Source organism: Jaculus jaculus, chromosome X, assembly GCF_020740685.1.
Source record: "Jaculus jaculus isolate mJacJac1 chromosome X, mJacJac1.mat.Y.cur, whole genome shotgun sequence".
Lineage (NCBI taxonomy): Eukaryota > Metazoa > Chordata > Mammalia > Rodentia > Dipodidae > Jaculus > Jaculus jaculus.
This window is the reverse complement of record NC_059125.1, coordinates 150,644,769-150,664,411: the sequence shown is the minus strand read 5'-3', so window position 1 is coordinate 150,664,411 and position 19,643 is coordinate 150,644,769. Positions and strand designations below refer to the sequence as shown.

Here is a 19,643-nt window from a genome sequence, read left to right as displayed (position 1 = left end):
GTGTGTATGTGCCAAGGTGCACATGTGGCCAGTCCTCACCTTGCACCTCGCTTGTTCACTGTCACATACTCTAGGTTAGCTGGCCCGCAAATTTCCAGGACTCTCCTGTTGCAGTCTCTCACCTCTGTTGGAGTGCTGAGATTAGACACTTTATATTTATTTATTTGAGAGAGAGAGAGAATGGGCATTCCAGGGCCTTTAGCTGCTACAAAGGAACACCAGACACATGTGGCCCCTTGTGCATCTGGCTTATGTGAGTCCTGGGGAATTGAACCTGGGTCCTGTCCTTTGGCTTTGCAGGCAAGTGCACTAACGGCTAAGCCATCTCTCTAGCCCACTTTTTTTTTTTAACGTGGGTTCTGGGGATAGATTTGAACTCTGGTCCTCATGCTTGCATGGCAAGTAATTTACCCATTGAGCCATCTCCCCACCCCTAAATAATTCCTTTTCTGTTATATCAGGTATTTGTCACAGTGACAGACATCTTATATAGAAGACAGAAACTGATTAGACAATTAATTTTGATCTGGGACATCTCGGAACCTGATAGCTGATAGGTTTTTCTTTTGTTTTGAAGGTAGGGTCTCACTCTAGCTCAGGCTGACCTGGAATTTACTATGTAGTCTCAGGGTGGCCTTGATCTCATGGTGATCCTCCTACCTCTGCCTCCCAAGTGCTGGGATTAAACGTGGGTGCCACCACACCCGGCTTCTGTTGATTTTCTGATGCTCTTCTGAGTGCTTTGATTTTAAATGCTCCCATTTCTTGTTTTATTTATTTATTAGAGACAGAGGGACCAGGGAGAGGGGGAGAGTGGGCGCACCAGGGCCTCTAGTCACTGCAAACAAATTCCAGATGCATGTGCCACAATGTGCATCTGGCTACCATGGAACCTGGAGAATCAAACGTGGGTCCTTAGGCTTTGCAGGCAAGTGCCTTAACCTCTAAGCCATCTCTCTAGCCCATATGCCCTCATTTCTACCCACTGATAGGCCATTACCAGGGCCCTTGATACTGCTCTCTGGTCTCCCAGGCTCTACATAGGATGGTGAGAAGGATGGTCTTGCTCCTTGCTCTGTGAGTGTGTGAACTATCACAGGTTGCCCGCCTACCTACAGGAAAAGCTCAACCTCTTGTTCCCTCTTCAGCCCAACTGGTCTCCCACGGCTCCTCATGGCCTGCCAGGAAACACAACAGGCTGCTGTTAACTGTGGGACCAATTCTTCATTCTGAAATACTCACTGGGGGTCCCAGACAAAATAGCTGAGAGTCAGTTAAAGGGAGGAGTTTTTTGGTCTTACCTTTGGAGGTTGTAGTCCATCATGGTGGGGAAGGCATGGTGACAAGAGCTGGTCACAGTCAGTCCACAGCAAGGAAGAGAAAGTGACGAGTGCTGCTGCCCAGCCAGTTTTCCCCCTTTTATTTAATCTGGAACTCCAACCCATGGAATGGTGCCATCCAGCTCCTCAGCTAACCTCATCTAGAAAATTTCTTGCAGATATGCCTACAGAGTTGTTCCAGTCAGTCTAAATCCTGTCAAGCTGACAGCCTGAGATAAACCATCACACAGAGGGACTGCTCCTATTGGCCATTTCTCCATCCTTCAAGGTCCAACTCAACGGATCATCTGTTCTGCAGAAGCCATATCCCCTCCCTCTGAACTTACACCATTGGTCTTAAGTGAGTGCTAACAATTCGTGTTCTGAACTTAATTCCATTACTGTCAGAGCCTTGGGGGCAAAGATGGTGTCATTCACACTTATGTCCCAGTACCCCATCAGCTGAGTTGGCACTAGTAAGTAACCCAGTAATACAAACTGCTTGGCTTGTACATCTTCAGTTTATTTTTCTCCATTCCTGCCCATGGACAAAGAAGAGAATGGAATTCTTTAGGATTACATTTCAATTAGTCTGAGAAGAGTCCAGGTTTGGGGAGAGAATGTCCCCATAAAACCAAAAAGGCTGGACTGCTATCTGTGCTGTGCTCTTAGCAAGTTGGCCGGAAGGCTTCTATGAGGTGAGCCGCATCACCCCATCAAATTTCTACCCAACCGCCACAGAGAAGAAGGCAGCTGCTCAAGGCGGAGCGGAACAGCGAACGGCACACAACTGGGCAGCAACAACCACCATCAGACTCTGCTGGTAAAAGGGAACGTTTTATGGAAAAGGCAATGCCAGCAGGCACTGCAGAAGCCCGGACAGACTTGGAAGCATGCACAGAGGTCAGGAAGCAGTAGGAACTGAGGGGTTATTCACACTTCTGTTCTATACAAAACCGTGCTAATATGCAATGCACACTTGAAGTCTCACTGTGTGTCTGCGGCTTCTTGAGCAGTCTTGGGGCTTTCACTGTACTATTGGTCAGCAAGGAAATGAAAGCCATGAGACAATGGGTTGCTTCGTTCCTACAGCTTCCCGACACTGAAATGATTTGGGTGATTTCTGGGTAGTCTTTGTGATAATGAAGGAGAGAGAGGGGGAAAGAGGTACCTTTTCTGAGATCACAACAGAAGAATATGAATCTGCTTGCTTTAAGAAATGCAACGGTCTGATAAGAGAAATGTATGCTGTTCTTGTCACTTTCGCCGTCATAGAAGGAGCCCCCAGTATGCTTTCATCCAACAAGCACGAGTCACAGCTCAGAAGAAACTCACTTGCAGGCTATTCACTCAGCAGCACGCGGAGGACGGAGGTGCAGGCACTCATCGGCAGGGTGCCTCACTTGACCTTCCGCAGGTGGTGAAAACTCTGCACAGTCCTTTCCACGGCATCATCCATGGTGACCAGCGGCCGGTACCCCATGGCCTTTTTGGCTCTCTCACAGCTGTAGTAGTGGAATGTGCCAGCCAGTGCGACCCGCATGGGTGTGAAGGTGGGCTGAATGTGGATGACAGGACTGATCACCATCACAAGCAAGGACAGCAGGAGAGCCAGGTAGTAGGCCACCCAGTAGGGGATGTGGTACTTGGGGGCGTCATAATTGAGGCCCGTCAGGATGCGGGACAGGAATGCCCAGAAGGGGATCGGCTCATCGTTGGTGATGTGAAATGCCTGGAGAGGAAACAGGGAGTTAGAAACTCCTCCCCAGCTTTAGGGGGGAGCAAGCCACACCTGGACTCTGAAGATGTTAGAGCTGCTGGCTCTTCCCACAACTCTTTTTGTTTGTTTGTTTGAGGTAGGGTCTCACTTTAGCCCAGGCTGACCTGAAATTCACTACATAATCTCAGGGTGGCCTTGAACTCACAGTAATCCTCCTACCTCTGCCTCCCGAGAGTGCTGGGATTAAGGGCGTGTGCCACCACACCCAGCATTTCCCACTCTTATTGTGGGAAAACAGAAGCCTTTCTGTGCCTGCCAGCTTGCATGCACCAACTCCTTTGCAGGGCAGCTCCACTGCGAGGCGTGTGCCAGTAGGTCTCCTCGCATGCCCTGCTGGGGGTGTGTCACACGATCTGTCTCTGACTCTGCAAACAGCCAGTGTTCAGGGGTGGAAAGGAAAGGAGAGTGAAGGCAATGCATGTTTTGCCTATCAGTCAGGATTTGGAGAAAGGTTTTCGATTGCACTCGGGAAGGCACATTTGGTAATTTCGTTATTGTCCATGATACAAAACCATACTCTTACCTCTGGATTTAACTAATGGGTCATATCGCATCTCTCAAACATGGTCTTTGCTTGAAACCGAAAGCCTCCACCACCTGCTTCGTAAAGTTATGAGCGGGAAGTGGCCAAGGGCCAGGGGAAGGAAAGAGGGCTGGCAATGAGCAGAGCTCACCAGGCTCGGGGTGAGAAACAGGGAAGATGGGAGCCCCGGGAGAGGGCGGCAACGCGAGGAGGACCGAGCAGGCCCTCTCAACTCTGCTCTGCCTACTGGGTGCCAAATGCCAGTGAATCCAGGTACACCAGCTGGAGGGGTGTCAGGCCTGAGTGATGTGGATGTGTGTGGACAAGGGGGGGCATGAAGACCCGAGGCAGCAGCAGGAGCAATGTGAGCAGCGGGCACCTGCTTGGGGCACGTGGGACCTGGCCTGGGACAGGCAGGCTACAGGTGGCCGCCAGCTCCGGCTCTAGAGACCACAGCCCCAAGTCTCCACTCAGCCCTAGTTCATTGGCTCCTGGATAATGCCACCCCAAGCAATGTGATTGTGGCATGATACAGAGCCCCTCCCCAAGAGGGTCCTAAGGTACGGGTAAAAAAGGTCCCTTACCTTCCCACCTAGGGTCGCATCCTGGGAGAGGTGTTCGGCAGCCAGGATGTGTCCGTGCACCACATTCTCCACGAAGGTGAAGTCCACCAGATTCTCCCCATTTCTGCAGGTGCACCAGGGATTAATAGGGCAGGTGTGCTGGGAGCGCTGGGCTACAGGCCCCTCCTGCACGGAGGTATGTGAGACACCTGTACCAGCAGCATCACTGTCTGCTGACAGCGCTTGCCCCGCACACCGGGACAAGTGCAGCAGGTAAGAAACGTGGCTGCCTCCTGGGGCCCGTCACCAACGCACTACTTGAGGGCCAGCTATGGAAGGTGAGAGCTTAGTGCCCTGGTACCCAGAGCTCTGATTTGGGCTGTGGCTCTTCACCACTTTCCCAGGATATGTTGGGACGATGCCTGGCTCTGCTCTTCTGGTTTCCTACCAGTGTCTTTGTAATCCTTCAATGTGCTAAGTCAGGGCAGCAGTGAGGCTTCACAGGCAGAGGGGCAAGACACAGGGATAAAGCGGGGTGAGAAAGGGAGAGGGAAAGAGAAAAAGAAGTGGAGAAGAGAGGTGTGTTTGGGTAACAGCCATACCTGTTGTCTGCCTCTGCCTTTTTAACACACCAATGCCTTCTAGATGAAGTCAAGGCAGTTTCCTTAACTTCCACACAGGGACAGAAATATTTTCTTAGTGTACTTGAGAGGATAAAGAGAATTGAATAGTGTCCTTCCAAACTCATGCCCCTCTGGGAATTGTGGATGGGACCTTATGTGCAGATGAAATGGCCCAAGGTCAAACCTACTGGAGTAGATGCTTTGAGCCCAGACGGATGTCTTCACATGCAGAGGAACACTTGGACACATGAACCAGTGGTGAGAGCCATGTGCAAAGTAAGGCAGAGGTGATGCATCAACAATCAGGGAACACTAAGGATTGCTGGTAATCACTAGATACTGGGAGGGAGGCCTGGAGCAGACTCTCCCTCACAGTTGACAGGAGTCAGCCCTGCCAACATCTGGATTTTGGACTGCTGGCCCCCAGAACTATGAAAGAATTGCTTTCTGTTGTTTGAAGCACTGCTTGTGGCCATTTGCTAGGGCAGTCCCAGAAAATGAACCCAGGGGACAACAGAGAGTCACAGCTGGTCTGCAGGGTTGTATGTCAGAACATAATCTCCAATGTGACTGTGGGTCTTCGGGAGGCAGGAGGAGGAGGTATGTGGGAGGCCATAAGAGCGCTCTGTTCTCACAAATGGGAACCTTATAAAAGAGGCTTGAGGGACTTAAGGGAGCCTGTTTATCCCTTGGGTCTCGTAAGGATACACAGCAGGCACAATCTATGAGGAACAGGCCCTTGGCAAATACTGCATTTGCTGATGCCTTATCTTGGACTTCCTAGCCTCCAGCACTGTGAGCACCACGTTTGTCCTGTTTGTGAAGTCACCTACATCTTTCATAAAAGCTACCTGAACAGACTTAAGTGGTCACACAGAGCTGCTTGGCTACTGGCAAAGTGCTTTCTGCATGTGTCTGTACAGGTCAACAGGGAGTGGAGAGGAGCAATGAGGGCTGTCTTACCCAATCATGAACTTCATCTTGCCCTTCTTAGCTGCCTCAATGAGGATGGGGACCAACTGGGGGTCTCTTGGGCCAAAAATGCCATGGGGACGGATAGCGGTGGTTAAGAAATTTTTCTCAGGGTCGTTGGCATCCAGTACTACCTGAAAGAGAGCAGGGAAAGAACATCCACTGGAAAGAGTTGGCCTGAGACAAGATGGCACCTTACTGCCTGTGTAGTACTTTCCATAGGAGACAGACAGATGACACACTTGGTGTGTGTACAAGGCCACTGGGCAGTTGTGTACCTTGGGATCAGAAGGTACACGACGCCACTGATGTCATTGTAGGCCACCTCCCTAGCCCGCCCTCCAAAGGCTCACAATGCAGCAGACAGCTGGCTAAAACCTGGTAAGACGAACTAGAAAGGCTCACTTCAGGTTAATGGCTAAGATGTGCCACTGTAGCCAGCTGTGCCATGACAACAGTTCACAGAAAATATCTGAGAGTTCCAGTTCTTGAGGTAGCCATAAGCCTCCACTGTGGCTGCCACCACCAAAAGGACACCTGACTTCAGTGACATGTGGTTGTGGTACGTGTCCCCCAGACCCATACTGTTGGGTCACTGGTGAATTTATTCCCTTCCAGTAAAGAACTCAGATGAACACAAGCAGGTTCTGAAGAAGGGTCGGAGAAAGTGAAGGGTATAAAGTCCATGGCAGTGAGGGAGCAAGGAACAAGAGCTCCAAGTGCTCAATAAGAAGTCACTGTTCTTGGGCTGGAGAGATGGCTTAGTGGTTAAGCGCTTGCTTGTGAAGCCTAAGGACCCTGGTTCGAGGCTCGGTTCCCTAGGTCCCATGTTAGCCAGATGCACAAGGGGGCGCACGCGTCTGGAGTTCGTTTGCAGTGGCTGGAAGCCCTGGCGCGCCCATCCTCTCTCTCTCCCTCTATTTGTCTTTCTCCCTGTGCCTGTCACTCTCAAATAAATAAAAACTGAACAAAAAAATTTTAAAAAAAGAAGTCGCTGTTCTTTCTGTCCCCACTGCAGGAAGACAAAGACAGCTTCTGCGGGGCTGTATGGAACGCTGGGACACACGGCTTCCAGTACGGCATGTACCACAAAAAAGTGGTTCACCTGTTACTAGAAAGGATGACATTTGAATGGTTCCCAGAGCCTACTTCCGCATCTGGCTTAAAGCCCACCACAGTACTGATCTTGGCAAAAATGAGACTCTGGGTAAGTTACCAAGAAGTGCTGGGTGACGAACACTGTTTGAGGCCTGTGAGTGTTTACTCTCCCTGGAGCCCAGTCCCAACAGGTGGGAGGTCCACAGGGCAGGAGGACACAGCCTGGACACAAGACTTCAGCTTGCAAAAGGCTAGGCCTTTATCTTGGGGGGAGGGGAAGCCACTGTGTCTCCCTGAGACTTGTTCTGCTGGGACTTTTTGAGAAGGAAGTGATAGCAAACAGCTGGACAGCAGCTGGCTGTCAGTCCCAGGAGGACACTTGGCAGTTCAAGCAAGCACTTACTGAGAGCAAGTCTCAGTGGGTGAAATGTGTTACAAATGCATTAGAATTTCCGCAGACAGTGGTAAGTCCACAGCTGCCCGGGACAGTGTCTAAGGCCCAGGGTCCCTGACAGGCTGCTCTTCAGGACAGCCTGAGGCTGATGGAAACAGCTCACACGGAGCTAGCAACTGTCAGAGTCCTCAGAAAGGCCTCAATGCTCAGTGGCCATTACTCAACCTACACTGCTGTTCAATCCAGTCACAGAAATAAGGTGCCCCCTGCAGAAGGTTCTGGATCCCTCTGAATCAGTGTCCTCACCTGCAATCTGGCGATGGGAACAGCACGTATCATATAGGAATATTCTGGAGTTTAAAGAAGGCAGTTCCCAGAGAAATATTCAGAGCCATGTCCAGCCCTATTAAACTATTCTGTTCTTATTTTAAAATTTAACTTCATGCATATTAGGCTTCAGCACCCTAACTATTCATGTCCCAAACATTTCTCTTGTGGGCATAAACCCTGCAGGTGTCTGCTCAATTGGCTCAAAGGCACGTACTCTCTCCTGCAAGATCTTGGTCTCTGTGTAGTAGTCAATGGGTTTCATGGCATACGGCAGGTCTTCGGTTCCATTTTTGATGTCGATGCCCTCAAAGATGACACTGGCACTACTGGTTAAAATGAGCTTCTGGCAGAGGAAGATGACAAGGAAAATACAAGTCAGGAATTACTGTTTTTCTGACAGCATTGTCTGAATGAGAATGAAATGGCACCTTGTCCCACGAGGCACTGCCCAAGTCAGTTACTCATTTGCCACAATGCCTTTGCCTTTCAAACCCTCTACGGTAACCTAAGGAACAGCACTTTAGTAGCCATGGGGACTCTAGACACATTATGGTACTGCAATTGCAAACAACAGATCTCGTGTTTGTTAGAGTTTTCCCCAGCCTATCATGCCAGAGCGAGAGAACAGACTCCCATTATTCTTATGGGAGAGAGGCTCCATGGGGGAAAGATGGCCCACAAACTTCTTAGGAGGTGCCTGCTTATAAAATTCCACTGGCTATTCTGATATCCACCTTGCCACGTGAACACACACACGTGCCTAACTGAAGTCAGGCTTTTCTACTAGTGGCCACCACGAGTAACGCCGTGGCTTGGTTGCAGCAGCACTACCAACAAAAAGAGAAAAGAGGAGCCATATTCTAAAGGAAGATGCTCTACTGAAAGTTCCCAGCTTCCAGTGCAGGTTAGGAGTTCAGCTGACCTGGGCACTATTAGCTCAGTCAGATCTCGACTGCTGTCAGTCAACATCACTGTATAAGTCCTAGTCACAGTGGTAGGCTAAGTTAAACATCTACTTATTTGAAAAGAAACCAAAGTGTTCTCATTTCTACATGACAGGATCAACATGCTTGCACAGAAAATGTAGGCAAGCCTATAGAAAATATTAGATACAGCAAAGTGGCTGAATTCAAAATCAGTATTAAAATGTGAGCCTTCAGAAGTAATTGAAAATGTGATATAAAAATTAGTGAATACACAAGAAATGTCCAAAACCTTTGTGAAGCACACACAAACCCTACTGAATGGCATTAAAGAAGGGTAGAGAGAGAGAGAGAGAGACAGCAAGCGAGCTGGAGAGAAAGAATTAGAGAAAGAGGGCTAGAAAGACAGAGAAAAACAGCTATAGAAATGGAGAGCGAGCGAGCGAGCGAGAGAGGGAGAGAAAGAGAGAGGGAGAGATAGGGAGAGTGTGGTGGTTGAACTCATGTTTTGAAGGTTTGCTCTCAGCGGATGGTAATTTGGGAGGGGGAGCCTTGTGGAAGGAGGTGTGTTGTTGGGGCAGGCTTGGGAATACTATAGCCAGCTCCCCTTTGCTAGCATTGGGCTCACTCCCCACTTCTCTTGTCCATCTGATGTTGGCCAAGAGGTGATGTCCAGCCTCTGCTCATGCCAGGATTGCCCCTGTCATCATGAAGATTTCCCTTGAGACTGCAAGCCAAAATTAAAAAAAAAAAAATTTCCTCCCATCAGCTGCTTTTGGCAGAATGGTTTATCCCAACAAGAAGGTAACTAAAACAGAAATAGTTATAGAAAGAGTTAAGAGAAAGAGCTGGAGAGACAGATAGTCATAGAGACAGTAACCTAGCTCATATTTCTAGAAAAGAAACTCAGAATTGTAAAGACACCAGTTCTCCCTAAAATTACCCAGAGAACCTCAGTGCAAACCCAGTAGCCATCCCAGAAGGCTTCATCAAGGAACTTAACAAGCCAATTCTACAATGGATGGGGAAAAACGGAAGGCTCATGTAACCATGTAACCTTTGAAAAAGTTGGCTGACGGGTAGGTATGGCCCACCAGATACCGTGGTGAGTGCTAAGGGTGTGTGCCCCAGGTGAGCACGCAAGGACCAGGGCATCGGCGGAGAGCCCAGGAACAGGCCCAGGCAGCAGGACAGGGCTGCAGGCCGTACTTTGCAAGTGCAGAAAGCCTGGATTATTCACTCAGTGTTGAGCTGTCTAACTATACGAGGTGTGGGTGGGGGAGGAAGCCAGCTTGATCTCACTGTATAGAATCACAGATTCCGGGTCAATTAGACTTATAATGTTGGAAGTAATATTTTAATCTCTGAAATGAAATGAATAAAGGAATCTTTACTGTTGGTGTTGGAAAATGTTCCTCAAATCCATTTCCGGTACCCTTACTCATTAAGCTATTCTATCCCCTCAGAGCGTGAACAAGAGCTACACAGATCAAGATGGATAAAGCTTAAAAAAAGAACACCAGGGCTGGAGAGATGACTTAGTGGTTAAGGTGTTTGCTTGCAAAGCCAAAGGATCCCGGTTCGACTCTCCACGACCCATGTAAGGCAGATGCACAAGGTGGCACATGCATCTGGAGTTCGTTTGCAGTGGCTGGAGGCCCTGGCGCGCCCATTCTCTCGCTAATAAATAAATTATATTAAAAAAGCAAAACGCTAGCAAAACAAAATAAGTTTCAGGAGTACATGTTCAATGTGCCACCATCTCTAAAGTTTAGAGCATGCAAGCCAGCACCTCACACTGCTGTACATGGAGCCCATAGAAAGGATAAGTGTGTATTCCTAAAGGGTGTTAGGCTCAGGTTTAAAAGGGGATCAAGGGCACTGGGCAAAGGCAAACAGAGCTTCACTCTGCCAGTAGCATGGGTTCTGAGAGGCATGATGAATGTCTTTTCTTGACCCTGTTTCGGTAGGCTGCTCCCATCCATTGAACTACCAGCAGCAGTGGGCTCTGTAGAGCTCCAGCTACTCAAGCATGCTGGAGTGGCGTGTCAGAGGGTGTGCTTCGAACCTCGCTTGTCCTGTTGACTGGCAGACTTCACTTCGCCCCTGGCTACCTAATGAGAAGTACAGGCGACAACTGCAGCAGGTCAATGTGTCACATCAAGTGCAGAGAGAGTTGGGGGTGTGATGGTTGATCTTCCTTTTCAATTGGAAGGGATTTAGGACCTCTTCAGAGACACACCTCTGGGCATGTCTATGATGGCATCTTTGGAGAGGTTTAACTGAGGAGGAAAGACACCCCCCCCGGATGTTTGTGGCATCATTCCTTAGGCTGAACCATATGGGAAACAAGGAAGACGACCGTGGAGCACCAGCATGCACCTCTCTCTCTGGATGGAGCGTGATAAACCGCCCCACACTCCCACGGTCACAGCTTCCCTGCATGATGGGCTATATCCTTTCTGAAACAAACCCTTCTGCCCTTGGGTAGCAACTGACAGGAGCCCACGAGACCAAGTTCCTGTGCCGCCTGGTCTTGCTGGGCCAGCTGATGATCCTGGGGACTTGCTGAGAGCACCCAGGTAGACGGCTGGCAGAGGAGCCCCTCTGCTTTCTTTCTGCATACGTTTCTCCCAGCCATGGAGCCCCTGTGGCATGTATCACTGTGAGGGAGCTGCTGCATGCTGAGGCTGGGGTTCCTATCAAGGCCATGCTAGGAACCAGGATTTCTAGCAAGGACAGAAATCTACCACATAAAGTTTATACCCTCTCAGGCCTGATGGGCTTTTACCAGCTACAAGCAAATGCAGGTTCTTTTTCTTCTCCGGTAAAACTAGCTCTGGAATGTAATGATCCTCCAAAGGTTCGGCACAGAATGACCTTATGATCCAGGAATCCCACTTCTGGATATAGACCCAAAAGAATTGAAAGCAGAGACTGAGAAAGGTATTCGTACAGCAGTGTGACTAAGAGCAGCCCAGAGGTGAAAGCATTACAAGTGTCCACGGGTGGACGGCTGAATAAATCCAATGTGCTCCGCCTATCAAATGAGAGTATTCGCCTGGAAGGGGGAGAAGATGCTGGCAGGCGACACTGTGGACAAATCTTGTAGACACAGTCAAGTGTCATGAGCCACTCATAAAAGGAGAAAAACCACATGCGTCTACTCATATGAGGTCTCTAAAGTAATCAGACTCACAGGGACAGACAGACAGTAGAATGGTGGTTGCCAAGAGCTGGGGAGGAGCAGAGGAATGGGAACTGCCATGCAAACTTTCTGTCAGGGAAGAAGAAAAGCTTCTGGGGATGGATGCGAGTGATGGCTGTAAAACAAAGTGGATATACTTAATGCCACTAAATTCATACCTAAAAAACAGTTGAAAGGAGGCCGGGCGTGGTGGTGCACGCCTTTACTCCCAGCACTCAGGAGGCAGAGGTAGGAGGATCGCTGTGAGTTCGAGGCCACCCTGAGACTCCATAGTGAATTCCAGGTCAGCCTGAGCCAGAGTGAGACCCTACCTCGAAAAATAAATACAATAAAATAAAATAAGGTTGAAAAGCATACATAAAATGTTATGTATATTATGTCATAACAGAAAATATAAGCAATGTCTGGGTTTTGTACTTCCTTAATCAAAGATAAAGAGGTCCTAGGCTGTGGGTTGCTCAGGTGGCCTATCTATGTGAAATTCAAGTATGGCAACCTCAGCTGGCCTTTGCAAGCAGCGTTTCATGAGACCCAGTGACACCCAGGGCTTAATTTCTAATATTTTCACATTTAAGAAGCAACTTGGATAAGCCCAGAAAGACAGAAACAAGAGCCTTAGCCCCCCCCACCCCAAGAAAAGGTCACTACATGTTCTTGACAATATGTACTGCAGCCTTCCCCTTACCTGAACCCCAGCTTCTTTGCAGGTCTCAATGACATTTTTGGTGCCAATGAAATTCACTCTATAAAAGAGCTCCTTGTTGTTACTGGATGGCGGGGGTGATGCACAGTGGAAAACTGTGCTTACGCCTTTCAGAGCTGGGTACAGGTCCTGCAAAAGCACACAGGGACAAAAGGATCATTCTGGCTCCGGGCAACGCAGCAGTCTTCTCACTTTCTCTCTGGTCTGGCCTGTGGGGCCTTTGTCTTTTTATAATTATACAATCAACACTGAACCACACTTGTAAGAGATTCAAACTATACAGAAGTACATGGGATAAAACCAACATTGTCCTTTAATTGAGCCCTCCCCATTAACTAGTCCCTAGCACAAAGGAGTAGAGGGCATGGGAAAGAATCCCAAGGGATCCAGAAAGAGGCCATATGTCTATGAATGTTCTGGGAACCTTGGGGGAATAAAATATCTACCTGGAGAAGGTGAGTTCATGGGTAATAAATGCTAAGTCATATGAAAAATGATTCACATCATTAAAGATCCTCCAAACCGCCAATACGTAGATGTACTCCTTCCTGTGAAACCACAAAATAGAGCAACCCAAAAGGGATTTTAAAGCAGGGAATGTTTAATCTACCCTTAGAAAGAACCTCTTGAGACACAGATGGCAGCTGATCTGGGACAGGAGGTACTTGAGATGAACCAGGGAGACATTGTCATATCATAGCAGAAAGTACAGAAGTTCACCAGCCCCCCTGGGAATGTTGTCAAATGACTTAAGAGGAAGCACAAAGACTCCCATTGGCCAAAGAGAAGACCGTTTCGTCGTCACTAAGAATTATTAGTGAAGGTGGCAGGTAAAATGAGAGAATCAACCATTTAACCTGCGTAAGGTTATGAAGGTTAATCTGCTGTGAACTTGACAGGATCTAGAATCATAGAGAAGACAAATCCTTGGGCATGCCTGTGAGGGATTATCTTGATTAGGTTAATTGATGTGGGTAGATGCCAACTGTGGGTGGCGCCATTTCATGCACTGGAGAATGAGAGTAAGCCGAGCAGCTTTCAATCGCTTTCTGCTTCCTCACTGTGAACTGAGTGTGACCTGCTACCTCAAAATCCTACCCGCATGTCTTACCCAGTGATCGAATAGAACCTCAAACTGCAGACCAAAACAAACCTTTCCTTTGTTAAGTTGCTTTTGTCGAGTATTTTGTCAGAGCAGTAAGAAAAATAATAAGAGTACAATACAAAAAGATCTGAGGGGATAAATGACCAGGGAATGATAGTATGTAGCAATCATGCTTAATCTTTTTTCAAAAAATTTTTTGTTTATTTTTATTTATTTGAGAGTGACAGGCAGACGGAGAGAGAAAGAGGCAGAGAGAGAGACAGAGAGAGAGAGAATGGGTGTGCCAGGGCCTCCAGCCACTGCAAACGAACTCCAGATACGTGCAACCCCTTTTGCATCTGGCTAACATGGGTCCTGGGGAATTGAGCCTCGAACTGGTGTCCTTAGACTTCACAGGCAAGCTCTTAACCATTAAGCCATCTCTCCAGCCCCCATCATGCTTAATCCTGATGAAGTAATGCATTTTACAAGATGAATTATGTGTCTAGATTCACCAACTGATATTTTGCCAGTTCCCTCTGTCATCACACACAGAAATGACTGACACTTTGAAACTTTTTTTTTTTTTTTTTTTTTTTTTTTGGTTTTGCGAGGTAGGGTCTTGTTCTAGACCAAGCTGACTTGGAATTCATTATGTGGGTCTCAAACTCACAGCTATCCTCCTACTCCAGCCTCCAGAGTGCTGGGATTAAAGGCATGCACCACCACACCCGACCACACTGGAAGCTACTGGAGAGTTAGATGCAGACCTCCTAAGTACAGAGATACCAAGAATAACCACAAAATACTGAATACTAGGCACATTCCAGCAGATTGGATACGTTTAATCAACAATTCCTTTTTAATCAATCTTCTGTACTGTCCTGATGATATTTTTTATAGCCATTTTTTAATATATTTGGGGGCCTAGGATGGAATCGTGGGTCACATATACTTATTCCTTCTGTTTCTTTAATTAGGAACAATCCCAACTTTTACCTTGTGTTTTAAATCTATTTTTTTTTTTTTTACTTATTTGAAGGGACAGAGAGAAAGAAACAGAGAGAGGGAGGGAGGGAAGGAGAGACAGAGAGACAGAGAGAGAGAGAGAGAGAGAGAGAGAGAGAGAGAGAGCGAGCGAGCGAGCATGCCAGGGCCTCCTACTGCTGCAAACAAACTCTGGTTGCATGCACCACTTTGTGCATCTGGCTTTATGTAGATCCTGGGGAGTTGAACCTGGGCCCTTTGGTTTTGCAGGCAAGTGCCTTAACTACTGAGCAATCTTTCCAGCCCTTACCTTGGTTTTGGAGGCAGGGTCTCACTGTAGCCCAGGCTGACCTGGAACTGACACTGTAGCTCAGACTGGTTGATTCCCCTGCCTCACCCTCCCAAGCGCTGGGCTTAAAGGTGACTACAACCATGCCCTTCTACCTTTGCTTCATAATTCGGGCAAGAATTCCACATGAGTGCAGGGCATCCTTGCAGCGCACTGCTGGTGAATGCAAGTTGCATCATTTGAGAAAGGCGATGGCTGCCAGATTCCGACCATCCACAAAGGTCCTTCGCCCTTTGTATCCACTAAGCAATGTGTGGGGTGGTACTTCCATGGTCTAACTCTAAACGGTGACATTTCCCTTTGCCCTTTACACTATGAGTTGGCATTCTTCTACTGAGTAGACCCTGCCACCCTAATTTTCTTCCAGTATCTACAGACGCATATTATTTTTGCTGCTGTTTTTTTCTCTTTCTTTTTCTATATTTTTTTCTAGCAATTTTATTTGCATAGATTCGTTTTTACACATTATAACCCACTACCATTATTTCTGATATTCAAATGGCCCCAAATTTGGCCAGTGAGGGCACTTCAAGTTGGCTCGTTAGGCCTTTTGGCCCTGGGAAAAGCACTTAAGCTTATGACTATTGGAGTTTTGATGACAATGAGGAAAAGCCAATGACCAAGCCCAACTCAGCACCTCCTATTCTAGATCACTTCTTACAGCAGAGGTGTGGGCTTTCCCACTTACCAAGCCAGCCACTGGGGCCACTGGGGCCCTCTAATCCCATTCAGTTCAGACATTATCCACTGGTATGGCATCAACCCCCAAGTGGCTTTCCCTGTGCATCTGATGAGCTAGTTATTAATCGGGATTCCCACAACCACCGTCCTTATGTGTATATGGTTCTGGAAAGGGAACCTGGGACCTTGCACATGTTAGGCATGCACTCTACCACTGACTTTCACCCACACATCTCCCTACTGGGTTCATTGAATTTGCACAAGTGGCTTCTGCACTCAGGGAAACATACTTCCTGATTTATTATACAGGTCTTTCAAAGGATGCAGAGAAGAAGGGACAGGGTATGGTGCTCCATGCCTTCTCTGGGTAAACCAGCCTCCAGTTTCATTACATAAGCATGACTGAAGCATACACAGGTGTATAGAAATGTCACTGGACAGAAACACCCCAAGCAGAGAAACCTAGCAAGGCCTGTCTGGTGAGATCCTTCTTGGCCACTCTGCATAGCATTTTTTCCTCCTAGGTATGGGGCAGGACCCCTCCTGACACTGAGTGAAGGCAGGAGTATAGGAACCACCTTTAGAAAGATGTATTCTAAATTCTAGTGCCAATGGGCTGCCTTTGGGCAAGAGCTGTGAACTAGGAACTGTGGACGAACACAGACACAGACACACACACACACACACACACACACACACACACACATCTATATCTATATATATCTCATAGAGCTATTGACTTATGATGTACCAAAGCAAAAATGAAACCAGACTCAGATCAAGTCTTCATTCCAATGGAAATAGAATTAAAGAAGCCAAATGTAGTAATGGCTCATCCCTTCAATTCCAGGACTCAGGAAGCTGAGGTAGGATTGTTGTGAGTCCTAGGCCAAACTGGGATACACAAGATCTTGTCTCAAAAAAGGGGGTGGGGTGGGGGATTGGCTCAGTGGTTAAAGGCATTTTTGCAAAGCCTGATGGCCTAGGTTAGATTTCCCAGTACTCACAAGTCAGATGACGCACAGAGTCATCCATGTGTATCAAGTTCATTTGCAGCGTGGGGAGGCCCTGGCACGCCATACTCACTCACTCATGTCCTGTCTGCTTTCTCTGTCTCTCTCAAATAAACAAATACAAATACTTTTTTTTAAAAAAAATAAGAAATCAGGCTGGAGGGATGGCTTAGCAGTTAAGGCATTTGCCTGCAAAGCCAAAGGACCCAGGTTCAATTCCCCAGGACCCACATTAGCCAGATGCACAAGGGGGCACAGGCATCTGGAGTTCATTTGCAGTGGCTGGAGGCCCTGGCATGCCCATTCTCTCTCACTCTCTTCCTCTTTCTATGTCAAATAAATAAGTAAAATATTTTTAAAAAATAAGAAATCAAGAAAAAGAGAAGAGTTGGGTGTGGTGGCATATGTCTTTAATCTCAGCACTTGGGAGGCAAAGGTAGGAGGATCACCGTGAGCTTGAGGCCAGCCTGAGACTACATAGTAAATTCCAGGTCAGCCTGGGATAAAGCAACACCCTAGCCCTAAACAAACAGAAGAAGAAATATAATATCAAATTATTCTGTCAATTGTGGTGGCACATGCTGGTAAGAAATTGCTGAAGAGGCAGAGGCAGAAGCAGGAAGATCAGGGCTACATGTTTTAGCTCGATGTGGTGGCACAAGCCTTTAATCCCAGCACTTGGGAGACAGAGGTAGGAGGATTACTGTGAGTTGAGGCCAACCTGAGACTATATAGTGAAGTCTTGGTCAGCCTGGGCTAGAGTGAGACCCTACCTCAAAAAAAACCAAAAAAACGACAAAAGAAACAAACAAAAAGAAAAGATGAGGGCTGGAGAGATGGCTTAGCGGTTAAGTGCTTGCCTGTGAAGCCTAAGGACCCCGGTTCGAGGCTTGATTCCCCAGGTCCCATGTTAGCCAGATGCACAAGGGGGTGCACGCGTCTGGAGTTCACTTGCAGTGGCCGGAAGCCCTGGCGCGCCCAATGTCTCTCTCTCTCCCTCTATCTGTCTTTCGCTCTGTGTCTGTCACTCTCAAATAAATAAATAAAAAATGGACAAAAATTTTTTTTTTTTCAAAAAAGAAAAGATGAAGGGGATCTTAGCAATTAAAAAGAAATTCTTCAACTAAATACTCAGTCTTGGGCTGGAGGAATGGCTTAGTGGCTAAGGTACTTTTCTTCAAAGCCAAAGGATCCAGGTTCGATTCCCCAGGACCCACATAAGCCACATGCACAAGGTGGCACATGCATCTGGAGTTGGTTTGAAGTAGCTAGAGGCCCTGCTATGCCCATTCTCTCCCCCTCCACCTCTTTGTCAAATAAATAAATAAGTAAATTTAAATGCTTGGTCTTGACTGCTTGGCTCCTTATTTGGAAAAGCAATGACACCATTCTGGGGTACACAAATGATGGCTGACATTAAGGAGCTATTGACACTGAAATATTTACAGATAAACTAATATGCCAATGATTGGCTTCAAAATAATCTGGAGGGTAAGGATGATGTAAGATTGTCCATGTAGCCAGCACTTAGGAGGCAGAGGTAGGATGACTGCCATGAGTTCGAGGCCACTGAAGCTGCTTGATGAATTCCAGGTCAGGTATGGCTAGAGTGAAACCCTATCTTGAAGAAAACAAACAAACGAACAAAACAGGGTTACCCATGAGTGGTTACTTCAGCAAGGGAATTTATACATCAGTTATGCAGTGAGATCCAGAGACAGAGCCTCCGTGAATCGCCTATGCGACGCAGCTGCCTCGATCCATCTATGCTCCTGTAAGCAACCCCTTGTCCCATTCTGTAAGTAATCCCGATAACCTCACTGGTTCACCAAAGGGGGGGGGGGGCACATGGCAGGCTAGGAGACAGGGAGAAAATAATGAAAGACTAGATATTTTATTTATAGGCTATACAGAATGAAAAAGCACATCGTAGTACCACAAGTGGAAAAGCCAGATGATCTACAAGGAACAATGATGTAACTGACACACTCGTCAGCCCCCAAAGGCGCCACAAGATGGGGGGCACCTCTGAAAAGTTGCTACGTAATATATATCATAATACGGATATCTAGAATGACTAATGATGGAAACACATTTGCCTTTCAGTTGGCAAACATATATCTCCATCTGGTTATTTGAAAAGTCGATCAAGCCGGGCATGGTAGTGCACGCCTTTAATCCCAGCACTCGGGAGGCAGAGATAGGATCGCCGTGAGTTCAAGACCACCCTGAGTCTACAGAGTTAATTCCAGGTCATCCTGGACCAGAGTGAGACCCTACCTCGAAAAACCAAAAAGTCGATCAAGATGAAAACGAGTCACCAAAAGGGGTGGAACAACAGCTTGAGGGACTGACTTGAGTCCATGGGTTTGATGCCATCTCTAAGCACTTTCTGCTCTATTCTCTGCAACATATCCACCTTTTTCTCTCTGCTCAGGCCTCGGAAGCCATCATTACCATTTTGCTTTACCGCTTACCCCCATTATCAAATGGGCCAGGTATGCTCAGGCTCTCGTTAATGCTCCCTGCTCCTGGGTGTGTGTCTGCACCTGAGAGGATGAGTGTCAGTAGAGAACATGCTGGGCTCTGAAGGCCTACTTCAAAATCCGACTGAAGGGAAAGATGGCTCAGCAGTTAAAGGTGCCTGCTTGCAAAGCCTGATAGCCTGGGATTGATTCCCCAGGGCCTATGTAAAGCCAGATGCACCAAGTGGCACATGTGTCTGGAGTTTGTTTGCAGTGCCAAGAGGCCGTAGCATGCCCATCCACCCACTCTATGTCAACTTGCAAATAAATAATATTTTTAAAAATCAGACTGATGGAAAGGTGAGAATCGTATACTAATAGCCACAGCGCATCAGGTGGGAGAGCATTCTGGAGAGAAGTTCAAGCCTGTTAAGGTTCTTGTTTCCTTCACGGGGATGCAGCAGTAACCGAGTCCAATTCTCTGCCTTCATGCAGCTGATGCCCCATGAGAATAAGCAAGCAGAGACGATCAGCTGCTCTGCGGGCTAAGCAGAAAGCCCGCGCAGTGTAAAGAGGTCGGGGCGGGGGGCGGGGGAGGATGCTGCACAGCACCCATGGCTCAGAGACT

General features: G+C 47.6%; 1 protein-coding gene across 2 annotated transcripts in view; it reads right to left on the bottom strand.

Moving 5' to 3' along the window:
- Positions 1-1,821: 1,821 nt before the first annotated feature.
- The window catches only part of Nsdhl (NAD(P) dependent steroid dehydrogenase-like), a 32,717-nt gene continuing 14,895 nt past the window's right edge, over positions 1,822-19,643 (bottom strand). The window contains exons 4-8 of one of the 2 annotated variants that reach the window (XM_004668910.3): positions 12,419-12,565; positions 7,817-7,945; positions 5,772-5,914; positions 4,207-4,309; positions 1,822-3,051 (exon numbers count right to left, since the gene is read on the bottom strand). In XM_004668910.3, coding sequence (XP_004668967.1) covers positions 2,719-3,051; positions 4,207-4,309; positions 5,772-5,914; positions 7,817-7,945; positions 12,419-12,565 — 855 coding nt within the window. In that variant the 3' untranslated portion in view covers positions 1,822-2,718. The remainder of the gene's footprint in view (positions 3,052-4,206; positions 4,310-5,771; positions 5,915-7,816; positions 7,946-12,418; positions 12,566-19,643) is intronic. The other variant, XM_045140610.1, reaches the window with a different exon arrangement.